Genomic DNA, 15,511 nt, shown 5'->3' with positions numbered 1-15,511 from the left:
ATCCGATCCCGTTAAGGGATTGGGTATCAAATATTGTTCCGGTTAACAAAAAGCAGGGAACAATAAGAATACGCATCGACTATAGGGACATTAATCGAGCCTGTCCAGAGGACAATTACCCAACCCCCTATATCGATCAAATCATTGATGATTGTGCCGACAGCGAAATATTTTCCTTTATGGACGGTTTTTCCAAATACAATCAAATCAATATTCTACTTGCCGATCAACCAAAAACGGCATTCATTTGTCCATGGGGGACATTTGCTTATTGCAAATTACCTTTTGGGCTTAAGAATGCCGGAGCAACTTTTCAAAGGGCGATGTCTTATGCGTTTCATGGCATCAAGCACATTATGCAACCATATCTTGATGATTTGCCTGCTCATTCCTTACATCGAGCTGATCACCTCGTCCATTTACGAGCAATCTTTATGAGGTGTAGGCATTATCGTATTCGGTTGAACCCACACAAATGTGTCTTCTGTATAGAAACGGGTCGATTGCTGGGGTTTGTAGTTTCGAAGGCTAGCATTCGCGTTGATCCCTCAAAGGTCGAAGCTATCATCAAATTGCCTCCTCCTTCGAGTCTTCGCCAACTCCAAAGTTTGCAGGGGAAAGCAAACTTTTTGCGATGATTCATTCCTAACTACGCCAAGGTTACAAAGGGTTTTACCCAGTTTTTGAAGCAGAACACTCCATTCTATTGGGATGAGATAGCTTAGAAATCTTTTGATGCACTCAAGCACGCGTTGACCCATGCACCGTTGTTGCATCCTCCCAATTACAACCAGGATTACTTCTTGTATCTCGCCGCCTCTCATTCCACCATTGGAATGGTCTTAGTTCAGGAAGATGAATTCAGAACGGAACATGTGATATATTACCTCAGTCGAACCTTAAATCCCACTGAGCTAAAATACTCACATGTGGAGAAATTGGCATTGGCAGTCGTTCAAGCTGTCAAACGTTTTCGTCACTACATTCTACTACGTAAAACTACGGTAATTTCGGATTGCAACCCTCTGATCTACATTTTAACCAAGCAATTGCTAGGGGGCAAGTACTCTAAATGGATTGTTATCCTGCAAGAGTTCGACTTGGAATTTGAGAAATCTAAGTCTAAGAAATCTTTAGTTTTTGTGGAGTTAATGTGTGACTTCCCGCGTGCTGACACGGAAACTGTGGCGGAGGAGCCCATTGCAGACGAATCCTTGTTTCTAATCAGCACTTTAGATCCGTGGTGTGGGGATATCATCGTTTATCTCCAGACCCAATCCTTTCGGCCAGAAATTTCCAGGTCATAACGTCAGAAAATTTGATTCCAGTCTCAACAATTCAGAATTATTGGAGATACTCTTTGTTGCCACGAGGCAGATTATGTTTTTCAACGTTGCTTAGCTCACAAAGAAGCTGAAAGGGTTCTAAATGACTGCCACTCTGGAGCGTGTGGCAGTCATATGTCTGGGTTTGCCACAACCCAAAAGATATTGCGCGCTGGTTACTTCTAGCCGTCTTTATTTAAAGATTGTATTATGGCGGTCCGAAAATGCCACAACTGCCATATTTTGATTGTAAGATGCGCGCTTCACCTGCTCCTCTCCACCCTATGATTGTCGTTGGTCCTTTTGCCAAATGGGGCATCGATTTTATTACATGTAACCCTCACTCGGCTGGGGGGCATGCGTATATCATCCTTGCGGTAGATTATTTTACCTAGTGGGCCGAGGTGATGCCTACATTCGAGGCAGATGACAAGACAACTGCAATTTTCGTGTTCAATCATATAATTGCTAGGTTTGGTGTCCCACAAGCAATAATCACTGATCATGGGTGTCATTTTCGAAATGTTATGATGACCGAACTTACAGGCCAGCTTGGTTTACGTCACGATAGTTCAACCCCTTATTATCCACAAGCGAATGGTCTGGTTGAATCCAACAACAAAGTTTTAGTTATCATGATCTGACGAATCATTGGAATTCATCGGTCGAATTGGCACAACATGTTATTTTCAGCGCTTTGGGCATACCGAACTTCAGTAAAAACATCAACAGGGTTCACTCCTTTCCAACTAGTCTATGGTCTGGAAGCCGTGTTACCCATTGAATGCGAAATCCCGTCACTGCAAATGGACATCGAATTACTTCCAGCCACTTCTGAAGAGGAAAAGCGTTTGTTATACTTGGCTCGATTAGATGAGAATCGACGTGATGCTGCATTGGCAATCGAGACTCACGCAAAACGAATGAAAGCTCAGTATGATCGAAATGTGACCCCTCGAAATTTTTCGGAAGGAGATCTAGTCTTAGTTTATGATCAAGCTAATGATAAATTAGGCGCTGAAAAATTCGTTCCTATGTGGCATGGTCTCTATGTTTTCAAGCGAAAGCTAGCCAAAGGGGCTTATGAATTGGTAGACTTTGATGGAGACTCTTTGGGTAAACCCATAAATGGCCTTTACTTGAAGAGGTATTATGCTTAAAAGAATGGGTATGGAGATTTAGTTAGGATAGTTTCTCTTTCTAGCTGGTGTGTTTTAGTTTAAACAGTGTGCTTAGCTTAGAGAGTGTTTTTTCGTCATTATTCCTGCTTATCTTGGTTTTACTCTTGATATTGCAGATGTCGATGCCTCTCCAAACATACATTGGTTTCGCTGATGGTGCTTGTCGTAATACACGGAACATCTGTTCCGCGGCTTGGGTTATCTATTCGCCCTCTAACGAGTTAGTATCTATGCATGGGGTAAGCCTCGGTCAAACAACGAACAACATTGCTGAGTATAGTGCAGTGATTGAGTTATTATCTGAATCTATTTCATTTGGGATTCAGAGTTTGATAGTGAGGTTAGATTCTGAACTCGTTGTATTACAGCTTAATAGAGTGTATGCCATTAGAAATCCAGTGTTATTAAGTTTATTTTTGAGAGTGCGTCTCTTGGAACGTGAATTTGATTACATTGAATATCAGCATATTCCAAGATCTTTAAATACATTAGCAGATGCAATTGCTTCTCGAATGTTAAATAGACATTTGCAATAGTCATACATGTAAATTTAAAACCATTCCATAACATGATTTACAAGATAAGCCGGTAATAGTGATATATATATATATATATATAGGAGTGTGTCAAAAAATACATCGTCTTCGATCATAGGTTGAAAAATACCTTATGATCGGCAAAAATGATAAGTACAAAAAACAAAAATGTCACATGTGCCCACAATAGCCGATCATCCTATCACTGGTGATGATGTCTATAAGAAACCACTGCACGGGCCACCTTGCAAAGGAACCTCCTAAAGGGTCCCAGAACTCCAATCACATAGCGCTGAAGTTAACGAGGAATATCGTCTATAGTGGTCTCAGGAATATCTCATGTCAAGCGCTCGAGATGACCCTCCAACTCGGCCAAAACCTCTGCTGATTGTCCTGTGGGGTTGGCGCGGGTGCAACTGGTTGCCTCCTCTCGAAAGGCCGGAGAGCGGCTGGTCGCTATGGACCCACATCTGCATTTTAAATTTTTACTATCAGTTTTGAGACGATGGAAAAATAACAAAAAAAATTCAAAATAGAAAAAATGTTGAAAAGGATTTTACCTGACTCGTCCCACTACTCTCCTGGTGGAAGAACCATGTCTGGGTCACCACAAAAATCTATTCCAGCGTAAGGGAAGTCCTGAATGGAAAAGACCTAGTTTTCCAACCATTGAAAATACTCAAGTTTGAAGCGAGCAACCTCTGTCCTCTCGTCCGGGTGACAGGCCATGACTGTGACCCATCGCATCAGTTTGGGCTCTCGAGGAAGCCCAGCTCCAACAGTAAGGAGCTGTGGGATCAGCATAGGAACCCTCTCCAGGCCAAAACTCACAACCAAAGCCCAATAACCAAAGGTCTTTAGTTGTCCGTTTTTTGCCCTGGTCAGTTGGCCTTTCAGATTGGCCAACACGGCATCGTACCAGTTGAAGATGGTGCCTCAAAAGCAATCAACTGCCATACACATCTGGGATCCGGTGGCAATATGTAATGCGGCAGCTCCGCAAAGTCTGGTGACAGTGAACGCAATCACCATGAGCTCAAGACGGGATATAGTCTTTATGTCTATCCCTTTGTCTCTAGCCTGGCTGTTGCAGTACTCTAGCCTGAGGCTATCGACAGACTGGCCACCTAGCCTAGCCCCAAACAGAGTCAAGTCTTTGCCTCTCTTAGGCAAACCAGTCAGGAAATATATGTCCGCCGGCTCGATTTCGAGCTGGTGACCACCAATGAAGAAGCCCTGGTCCTGTATGCTCCATCTGTCAACCAGCCACTGTAAGAAATCCACCTGAGCCCTCATGCCAGGAATGGCCCAGTATTTGTACAATCCGCACGCCCTCAAAGCATCAAGTGAAGGCTAATGATTCCATGCGGCAGCATCCATGTCCTCATGCTCTTGTTCATGCCAATCTAGCATGATGTACTCTCTGCATCAAGTATAAAGACAAATTAAAATGCTAGAAAATATTTTGTGTGGTCCATTTTTGAGAATTTTTGGGTTCAAAACCCTTGCAGTGGGGTACACACCCTCCAGGTTAGACACAATGCATGGGACCGCACTTTGTCTACATGGAAGGTGCGGGCCCCGAGCTTTTTCCCAATGGAGAAAAAGTTGGGGTCCGCAGGCCCGCAATGGTAAACCTGCGGACCCCCGCGCGCGGGTTTTGCGCCTAAAAACCCTCCTAAAAATGAAAACAAAGGACTAAAACAAAAAATTAAATGGTTAAAAACGAAGAGTGGGATGATGTGGATTACCTGGAGAAGACGGCGCTCGATTCCGACGGTTGGATTTCCCGCAATCTTCATGGGGAGTTTTCTCAGTAAAAGCACTATTTTCTGACCCAAACTCAAACCGTAAAAATGAATTGACAAAGGCCCTTTTTATAAGTTTTTTGAGTAAATAAATTGCAAATTTGTTTATGTTTCACTTTGAAAATGTATTTTGCAAAGTTTTTATCCATTTCAAACAGGTATGAGTAATGTTTGTGTTTTTGTGCAGAATAAAGGATTATTCAGGCGAAATCTATCATTTTCGACGAAAAACATGTAGAGTCATCTTTAAGCTCTTTTCTGATTCCTAAAACATGAAAACATTGCCGAGTGTTTCTTTTAGACTCGTTAAAACGGAATTAGAAGACAGTCCACTTACAGCTCTTTTCCGACTGTAAAAACATGAAAAGATTGCCGGATTTTTGTCGTTTCAAATTCGATATTGGTTATAAAACGACGTGTCATTGATCGCTTTTTTACTTTTTTCGGGTCAAAGGCACTAATGACTAAAAGTACTCCTTGGTCGTAAAAGATCAAGCGGTTCTCTCAAGTATTATTTTATACTTTTTCGGACTTGGGAGACACAAATTTACGAAAAAGGTCAACCTTGGAGTCTTCTTAAGTTTTTTCAGACTCTCTAAAATTGAAAAACGCCGAGTTTCTCCTATACTGGACTCGTTAAAATTTCACAGTAAAGGACCTGTTCAATTACAAACAGGAACAAACCACTCCTTCTTAGGGTTTGAATTTAAACTAAGTTGGACTCATCCGAAGGATGAGCTTATAATCAAGAAAATGTTATCCTCCTCAAGCTTGTCAAAAAATAAAGAGGTACTTGCCAGAAATGGTAGGGGAAAAGAGAGAAAAATGAGCCTGTTTGTCATACTTTGTAACTACTCTTGAACACGACACTTTCATTCACCTAGGTTGGGAAATCCTTTGCCTAATAGTTGATCAAACCACATTGAAAATCTTCAGCCGGTTTCTGGGTATTAACTTTGGGTCAATTGTCACCAAACCATCTGTCGTGTCATTATGTGTTCAAGAGGTCACTGCCAATAAGCCATTCATTTGAAAAATATCTGTCATCCATCTTGACCATCGCTGAGTCAGTCCTTGCAACTAAATTTCTTCAACTTGATCTATGATTTCGTGTTGTGGGCTTGCCTACGACGGATCGCTTTCTATCAACATCAGCTCATTATCTAGAAAGATGATCTAGAAATCGTCAGTACCTTGAGATCTGCATGCCTTAATGGCAGGTTTCTCGCCTTTGACGACAATTTACATCATTGACTTTCGATCAAAGGATTCTGTGACATGTTCGACATCAACACATTTATTCGCATCTCATAGATTGTACTAGGTACTTTGAAAGCCATTGACATCACTGGTGGTTTCTCTCACACTTGTTAACAGTTTACATCATTGACTGGTAATAAAGTGGTTTCTACCATGTTCGACATCAACACATTCATTTGCATGGATAGAATCGTACTATTTCGGGAAGTAGAAATGAAGACCCTGGATCTAGTTTCCACAATCCAGGCTGCAAGGAATTTTGTATTCATTATATAATGGACTATTCATAAACAGATGGCTGCATCCATACTGTGTCCACGAGTCTATACTTGTGATGTTTTACAAGATCATTCCTGTATTAGAGCAGTAGTTAGTTTCTAGTCAGTTTTTATCTGGGTATGGGAATGCCTACCTCAGCGATGATATGATCTCATATATATATTTTACATTGAATGTTTTTATAGGTTCCAACCGGGTTCTCCACAAGATGTTCCTCGAAATGATAAAGTACTTTACTCTTCCTAAATGATAAGAAATCCTCATCTACTACAGACTTCGCACTTTAGGGGGCAATCTGTTACACAAAAATATCGTCACCATGATTATTTGCAGTCAGTATGGGTCTATCATCACTTGTACTATCCTCCTAAGCAAGTCTCAGACCTCAGCTCTTCAAATCAAGCTTTGGAAATGAGAGAAAGACATTAAAAATCAATGTAACTCTCGTTCCGCACTTTCTCTCATGGTCACCTGTGGTCCCGCACCTTTTGTGTACAAAAACTGCGGGCCTACTCGCTCTGTCCCTAACGCTGTAGGTGCGGATCCCTGTGAAAGTCAAAAGGCACAAGTTTTATCTTAAAAAACTCACTTTGGGTTAATTCTAGAGGTTTCTAGAAGGAATTTTGACGTGGATTGTTCGCTCTAAGGTGGTTCATGCATCCCAAAAGAGAAGGAGCTAATCCCTTGATGAGAGGAGCTATCCCTTTGAAGGAGGGCTTTATCCCTTTGAAGGAGGACCTAGTAACCTCCCTCCATTGCACTATAAATACAGGCATTGGGCTGGTTGCTAAGGAGGTTAAAAGCTGAACATTTTTGAGGGTAAATGCTGGTGAAATCAAGACTTCCTAGTTGAGCTTAAGAGGAGAGATCACACATCTTTTTGGCTTCGTTGGGGAGTGAGTGAAACTTGTCAAAGTAGAGAAGACTTCTTGATGGACCCTGGGAGGAGCTTGTACAGCATCAAGGCAAAGGTTGTAAGGTTCTTCTTCTTTTGAATTAATACAATTAAACTCATTTTTCTCAACAAGTATCTTATGTTATTTGTTTCATAGACTCCTTGAATTTCATGTTAAATATGTTTTATGCAATTGGCTTTTCAGGTGCTATTTAATTTGTTTGCCTTGTTTGTGTTTGCAGATTCGTGAAAAGGAGCTCATTTGGATCAAAGGAGCGAGGGCATCCACAAGCTTGCGTTGGACCTAAGGTAGGCCTTAAAAACACTTGTTTGCTATTGTTTATTAAAGCATATTTAGAGAAAGATAGTGTTTGGTTGGTTTGCTTGTCATTAGGTCTTCTTTAGATTCTAAGAAGGTCTATCTTGTCCGCAAGAACGACTTATTCTGTGTGACAAGGATGATGCAAGTTGCGCATTACACAATTGGCCAAGAAAAAGGCGGAAGGAAATAGCAGCAGCTAAGGTAAGGGCAGCGCGCAAAGCGGCACAGAAATCCGCTGAGTAGAAGAAGGCCGCAGAAGCAGTAGCAGCAGCACAGGCGGCAGAGGCAGCAGCCACGAAGGTGGACTAGGGCCAAGCAACGTCCTCGTAGGGGCAGGAGGCAGAAATAGTAGAAGGGAGCACAGACCTGGGACCGTGTCCACACAACTAAAGCACCCACATACGGCAGAGCGCGCAAGAGTGAGGAAGAAGGTCAAGGCCTCGAAATTGGCCATTGACTCGATCACCTTAACCGAAGGTGATCTACATGACATCGGCAAGATGGTTCGCAATGTCATAAATGAGACTCTTCAGGATTTTATAGAGGAGCACCAGACTATGTTGGGGGCCCTCAAGGCGTAGCTACAGGAGTTATAGGTGCATCCCCCTCAGGTGGGTACCCTTTCCACCCACCTTGCTACAGGATCCTTGGTAGCAGAACAGATGTTGCGCACACGAATGAAAAACAAAATAGTGTTGTCGAAAGGGGCCCTACTAGCAGCAAATGAGATCAATACATTTTCAGTCAACATGATGAAAGGCCTTGACCTTAATCTCGCTGCCCTTCCACATGAGACACTGTATCTTCAGCGAGCAAAAGATAAACATAAAACAATGCAACTTGCAGCGCGACAAATTGGTGTTGTAGAATCAATAGTTGGTGCATGTGGTAGACGATGCTTGTCGATGCATCCCGGCGCTAGCCATCCTAGCAGATCTACCAGTAGAGGTGACGATCCACAGGTTGGCAACCGGAGTCCGCGAGGCTAAATAAGAAACGACCAAGGTTCAACTGGAGCTGAATCTTCTAATCACCAAGATGCGGTTAAAGGCGCAGCCCTCCACTCCCCCGGAAGTCAGAGAACAGTGCGTTAGTGCTATTACAGCAGGACTGGAAGAAATCGGAGGTGCAGTGCAAGACTACACCACTTTGTTGGAGCAAGCACTTGAGGTCCTCACAACTCTGCAGGAGGATACCAACAGCCAGCTCTTGGAGACAGAGGCACGACAACTCCAGCAACAATACAACAGTGTCCAAGGAACTACGCAGACAATATTCCTTACCCAGCGGCTTGCGAGGATGCAGCAAGCTAAGGCACTGAAGGAGCAGGTGGACGCGGCGTGACATAAGGAGGCAGTTCTCAAAATGCGCGTCCAGCCGTGGATCGACGAGGCTTTCACTATCATGGAAAACATCAAAGGAAAGCTCACACACATACAGGGGATGCACACGTTAATGTAGAGAAGCACCCCAGACATGGAGGTCTCAGAACAGAGGATGCAACAGATTCAGCAAGCAGCGACTCAGTGCACTGCCAACACCAGCACAGTTCAAGGACAGTTGGAGGAACTCTGTGCTAAGATCGTCGTGCCGATAGAGTGACTCGAGGGCGAGTCACGATGTTTGTGTTGGGGGCCTGTTGGACATGGAATCCTCCCGAGGCATGTTTTGGGGCTCAAAGCCCATGTTTTGACTGAATGATGTTGTAAAGCCCCGCGAATTGCGGGCGCGAAAGTATGTTAGAGTCATAGGGTTGTCCACCCTAGTTTTAGATGTAATGTCAGCCTACCCATGGTTCGTGGACCATGGGAGTGTATAAATAGAGCGAGGCTCTAAGTGTAAAAGGTAACGAAGTAAGAAGAGAGGAATAGAAGGAAAGTCTAAGTGACTAAGTGTGTCTTGGGTCGTAGGATAGGAAAAGGTTCTGTAGCTAAGTGCGCAGAGGCCTAGTAGTCCACAAGTGAGTGCGCGGACCCTTGCAGCTGACTGCGTAGAGCGGAGTCGAGTCTATAACCAAAGAAGAGATTAAGAAAGAAAGGTTTTGTTACCAATTCGTGTATCTGTTCTTGGATTAATGCATGGTTGATGTAAACTGCAAATATACTGCTTGTTTACTGAACGCACATGTATGAATGATTTATATTGCTAAATGTAACTTAACGCATACAAATAAGCTAAGTTAATCAACTAACAGTAGAATACTAGTAAGAACTTGGGTACCAACAGCACTCGACCCCCGAGTAGGGCTGCGCGAAGGTAGCAGTTTTGGCTGCGAGGTATAGGACAGTGCACGTAGCGACGTGTGCACAAGGTCTAACCGCAGACCACTTGAACTCATCAGGCATCTCCAGGGTGTGGAAACCTAGTTCTAGCACCCTCCCATACTACTTCTGGTGAGACCTCAGTCCGCACTCCACGGACTGTTGCCGAAAGGGCCAATAGTATCGGGATTGTTTTGCTAAATCACCTCTGAACCTGGGTCAAGCCCCAATAAGCCAACAATGCCAGTATTCTATATGCAACCCTGATATCATTGCAGGAGGCATGACAAGAGACACCCAAAAGAGCATAGTGATCCTTTTTCCTCTTGAAAGCAATATCCCCCTTTTCTTCTGTTGCAAAACTGGCACTGATGGTTCTGCCATTGAAGCTATGAGAATCCCTTAATACCACATTGCCAAGAATTAGTTGATTACTTGAAATTGGGCTGCTTGAGTATCACAATGATACATGTGCAAATTCCCTGAATGGAAAGGTATGCTAGCTAATCTCCATGTCTAGGGATCAATGAAATTTGTATCTTCTTTGTAAAGTCCATATTACTTCATAATTTTTTCATTTGGCAGAGATGTGGTCGTTTTAAAATGTGAATTAGAATTTAAGTCCCTTTCTCCAACATGCACTGGTTAGAGAAACCGTACACAATCTCAGACCCATCTAAACCTGGTTTAATAATTCACCTTGATGGTGTAGAGATGAACGTTCGCACTTCAAGGCTGCTAAACTGAAAAGTTGTAGAATCTATATCAGTTTATACAAATTGCAAGGTATCAATTATAGATATGTAATCCTACAATGTTATTCTATATGAGTTTATACAAATTGCAAGGTATCAATTATAGATATGCAATCCTACAAAGCTAATCGATGTTCAATTTTTTTACTCTGTTACTTCCTAATCAAAGGAGAAAGAACATCATGATTCGACACAGAGTTAAAGAATATTATGATTCGACACACAGACCCATCTAAACCTAGTTTGATAATTCACCTTGATGGTTCAGAGATGAACCTTTGCACTTCGATGTTGCTAAACTGAAAAGTTGCAGAATCTATATGAGTTTATACAAATTGCAAGGTATCAATTATAGATATTCAATCCTACAAAGCTATTCGATGTTCAATTTTTTACTCTGTTACTTCCTAATCAAAGGAGAAAGAACATCATGATTCAACATACAGTTAAAGAATATTATGATTCGACACACAATTGTACTCCTTAATTTAGGTGTTCCAAATAGATTCTAAAATATTCTGGAAATATGAGTTACACAGAATGGAATAAAAGTCCAGAGGCTCCTTCCTTAAGTTATGCATTGCAGATAGATTCTAAAATATTCTGGAAATCTGAGTTACATGGAATATTCTAAAATCTAGAATCGAGTTACACTCAAGGAAATTACACTGAGAATATGTGTGAATATGTGTTTTATACATTTGGGCTACATGAACCCTGTAATGGAAGAAAGTTGATCTTGTCTAGAAGATTAACTTGAAAATTTTTCTAATATGTGCAATAAGCCAAAGCTCTGTATTCTTCAGACATCTATATATACTTAAACATAAAGCAGTACATCACAAGATTTTTTAAAATATGTATAACACGTTTCTAATTTTAATGGAAATGGAATGATAGGGTCTACATTTCACAGTTAAAAAACTCCACTGTAAAAATAAGGGAAAAAATGGTCCATTATCCCTCCAATTTCAAACATGTCCTATGATATCCATATATTCTATGGTACCAAATTCTAATACATACGCTAATAGTAAATACCATATGTATATAGACATGGGTTGAACAGTTCCACTGCAACTTAACAGAAAATCACATTTTCATGCAAAAATATAGATCCCTGAGTTTAATGGTAACCAATTGGAGTTGCAGCTTACCTCAGTTCTTTTCCTTGGTAATGAATGTCCTGCAAAATCATAAACATGACACAGCAAATGATTAGCTCATAACAAAAAATTAGACGGTGAATGAAGTTAAAATGAAAGAGAGTGAAAAGACCGAATAAAAATTCTTCACTGAAATCACATTGTTAAACTTGTCAAGAAATGTCGTTGGAACGTGATTCTTCTTCAAGTCAAGGCTAAAGTCTGGAGTGTATGTTTCCCAGGGCTGCTTTACTACCATGAAAAACATGTGATATAAAAATTGCACAAATTCTCTTCAAAATTCAATTAATTCCTGTAGCAGACTTTTAATAAATAGTTTGCATGCTAATTTTGTCAAAAACTCAAGAATTGCTTCAACGAAACAAATTCAGACATTTTTACAAACATATAGTGGACAAACTGGAATGGTAACCAATTAGAGCTGCAGCTTCCCTCAGTTCTTTTCCTTGGTAATGAATGTCCTACAAAATCATAAACATGACACAACAAATGATTAGCTCATAACAAAAAAATAGGCGGTGAATGAATTTAAACTGAAATAGAGTGAAAAGACCGAATAAAAATGCTTCATTGAAATCACATTGTTGAGGCAATTAGAGTCTAAATGAAACAGAAACAGAATGCCAAGATATGCCCTCATGAAAGAAATAGAAAGATTGGATAAGGGTTAGCTTGAGCCCTGAACCTTAAATGAAACTAACAGAAACTTTTCGAAACATATTACTAGCCAAATTGGCAACCACAAAAAAACACTAATGTAAAAGCGTTTCAGAGAGAGACACCTAAACCTTGCTTACACTGATGCTTTACAAACTTTGTTCAACCTCCAGAAAGTCACTCAATGTGTAGTGAGTTGAAATTAAAGGAAAATTTTTAACTAGGGAATCAAATAAATTTAGATTCTCACCTGAAAGAACACATCCGTTGGAAATCGTTCAACCTCCAGAAAGTGGCTCAATGTGTAGTGAGTTGGAATTAAAGGAAAATTTTTAACTAGGGAATCAAATAAATTTAGATTCTCACCTCAAAGAACACATCCGTTGGAAATCTAAGTGACTTCACAGTCCAGAAAGCAAACTTGTCAAGAAATTTCGTTGAAACGTGATGCTTCTTCAAGTCAATGCTCAAGTCTGGAGTGTATTTTTCCCAGGGATGCTTTACTACCATGAAAATCATGTGATACACAGGTAATGAACCATCACTAAAAATTGCACAAATTTTCTTCAAAATTCAATCAATTCCTGTAGCAGACTTTTAACAAACAGTTTGCATGTTAATTCTGTCACAAACTCAAGAATTGCTTCAGTGAAACACATTCAGACATTTTTACAAACATATAGTGGACAAACTGGAATCCAAGCTTACAACCTATAAATTGTGCTAAGAAAATTCCATCCCCACAATAGTATTTTCATTCAAATAGATGGAAAATGTCTTTTACAAAATGAGGAAATCTGGGAATTAAATTTCTGAAGATGCTCCACAAAATTTGGTCCTCTTGGAAGTGAACACGGCCTCCATGCACTGAGTAGCTCGTCCCCCTAGGAAATTTTCCCACCAAGTCGGCCTTCTGGAATTGGTTCAACTCCACAAATAAGCCATTCAACTTTTCTTGGCAAATCTAGAAATTAAAGTCGGTCCTCTAGAACAAGAACTCAGCCCTCTGCAAAAATGGAGAATTTTGGCCTTCACCCAACACCCCTAGAAATGGAAACTCCGCGTACTGCAAAGAAACTTGGCCCGTTGAAGAATTTCGGCTCCCACTTCATAACTCGGCCCAAGGATATTGAGAAAATTTTGGCCCACAAAAGGTACTTGGCCTTTTCAGAAAATTGGCATCTCGGCCCTGAACAATTTGTGTACTCGGCCCTCCTGAACAATTGGTAATTTGGCTCCCTTTAGAGAGACAATTTCAGCCCCTGTGGAAGAAATCGGCCTCACTTGCAATTCGGTCCTCTTTAGGGAAACTATTCGGCCCTCACAATGAATTTAGCCCTTCAATTTTTTTACTCTATTAAGTCCCTTTCTCCAACATGCACTGGTTAGAGAAACCGTACGCAAGCTCAAACCCATATAAACCTGGTTTGATAATTCACCTTGATGGTGTAGAGATGAACCTTCGCACTTCGAGGCTGCTAAACTGAAAAGTTGCAAAATCTATATGAGTTTATACAAATTGCAAGGTATGCAACCTGGAGTTTGCAATTCCAAATTTCAAGGTGTAAATTGAATCAGTGTTTGTATGCTTTCTAATGTTCATATTCAATGCATCCAGCCCATCATCTAAACCATAATAAACAATAGGATCTCTTCCCATGATCTGTCAAAAAGACGAATTCGGCCTGCCCTTTAAATTTGATTCCCTAAGGCAGAGAAGGATTGTTACACCATTAACAGAGAAATGTAAGCGGGGTATTGAGGACGCATCAAGAAAATATATAAAGTGACTCTCCAACAGAGAAGAATGTGAACCTCACCTGTAATAAATAACCTGTGTGCAAAATGAAACCCCAGACGAAAGAAAACCTGTGTACAAAACCCCAAGTTGGTACTCATGTTCGGATTAAGAAAAATGTGGGAGGGTTGACTCCATGCACAAGTAACAAAGGTTTTCCTCTCAAACCTGTTGGGGTTTTTCCTCAAATAACAGGAGATGGTGAATCTGGGGAATTTCCTTCTCAATCGGAGACCACAGAGAAATAACCACACCTGGCATATCAAAAGAGCATATGTATTAGCTGGGTAGTGGGAGGAAGCCTAAAATAACCCAGATAACCTTCCTGCATGCATACCTGTACACCATTAACAAAGAAATGTAAGCAGGGTATTGAGGACGCATCAGGAAAATATATAAAGAAACTGTCCGACAGAGAGGACTGTGAACATCACCTGTAACTTGTGTAGAATGAAACCTCGGATGAAAGAAAACCTATGTACAAAACCCCAAGTTGATACTCATGCTCGGATTAAGAACAATGATAGAGGGTTGACTCCAAGCAAGGTTAAGATGCCCACCGGTGTTGAGGCTCTGGGCACTAGACCTGCTCGAGCTTTTGAACTGAGCAAAAACGAGAACCATTCTAGAGCATTCCAGGTCAGATTAATCGAGGAAAATCTAGAGTAATCCGTTAAAAACCCAGAAGAGGACGTAGAAAACAATGAACTTACCAGAGTAACCAAATTGCTCAAAACCAGACCTCAACTTATTCGACATCCTTAAGGCTCCAAATACACCGACCGAGGGTCGCAGGCATAGGATGAAAATATTCCTTCAAGACTATGTGAGTTTCACCTGCAAGAGAAAAGGAATACGCTCCATGGAGCCCTACATAGGGCCAACAAATTTAACCAAGATCTTGCACGACACGACACAAGTCCTCGCCACTCCCATGTGCCATCTTAGAGCAGAGATGGATGGTATAATAGTGTTTCAGAAAACCGAAGTTGTAAGATAGATATAGTTTCAGTTATAACAAGAATTTTAATCTAATGGTGGTAAACATTTTAATCATCTAACATCAAATAAGACGGATTATAGTAAGACACGTAAAGTTCAAAGAGGAACGTCTTAAGACGTGAAAATATTAATTATTTAATTTAATTATATTTTATAAATTAATTATTTAATCCTAGTATCATTTAGAACTTTATTATTAAATTGATGATGAGTAATATTCACTAAAATTGATTATAATATGTTATAATTAATTTAGTTCTATTATA

At 40.7% G+C, this 15,511-nt stretch overlaps 1 protein-coding gene across 8 annotated transcripts; it reads right to left on the bottom strand.

Moving 5' to 3' along the window:
* Positions 1-11,503: 11,503 nt before the first annotated feature.
* Positions 11,504-15,296, bottom strand: LOC149209520 (ubiquinol oxidase 3, mitochondrial-like). Of its 8 annotated transcripts, none has more exons than XM_089396388.1 (5): positions 14,498-15,296; positions 14,266-14,314; positions 12,812-14,108; positions 12,170-12,249; positions 11,518-12,019 (listed from the first exon to the last, which is right to left on the bottom strand). In XM_089396388.1, the coding sequence occupies exons 3-5, from the start codon at positions 12,962-12,964 to the stop codon at positions 11,983-11,985; spliced, it is 270 nt and encodes an 89-aa protein (XP_089252514.1). In that variant the 5' UTR covers positions 12,965-14,108; positions 14,266-14,314; positions 14,498-15,296; the 3' UTR covers positions 11,518-11,982. The 8 variants fall into 8 exon arrangements, 7 of the variants coding, with proteins under 7 accessions (XP_089252514.1, XP_089252513.1, XP_089252510.1 ...); XM_089396387.1 differs by having other exon boundaries at positions 12,812-14,314; positions 14,498-14,580; positions 14,678-15,295; XR_016252868.1 differs by having other exon boundaries at positions 11,504-11,808; positions 11,928-12,019; positions 12,812-15,293.
* Positions 15,297-15,511: the final 215 nt, after the last annotated feature.

This window comes from Pinus tabuliformis, chromosome 1_2 (assembly GCF_031772625.1).
Source record: "Pinus tabuliformis cultivar Carrire ecotype Pingquan chromosome 1_2, CPIR1, whole genome shotgun sequence".
NCBI lineage: Eukaryota > Viridiplantae > Streptophyta > Pinopsida > Pinales > Pinaceae > Pinus > Pinus tabuliformis.
Note: the sequence above shows the minus strand (reverse complement) of the source record. Positions and strands in the feature narration are given on the sequence as shown.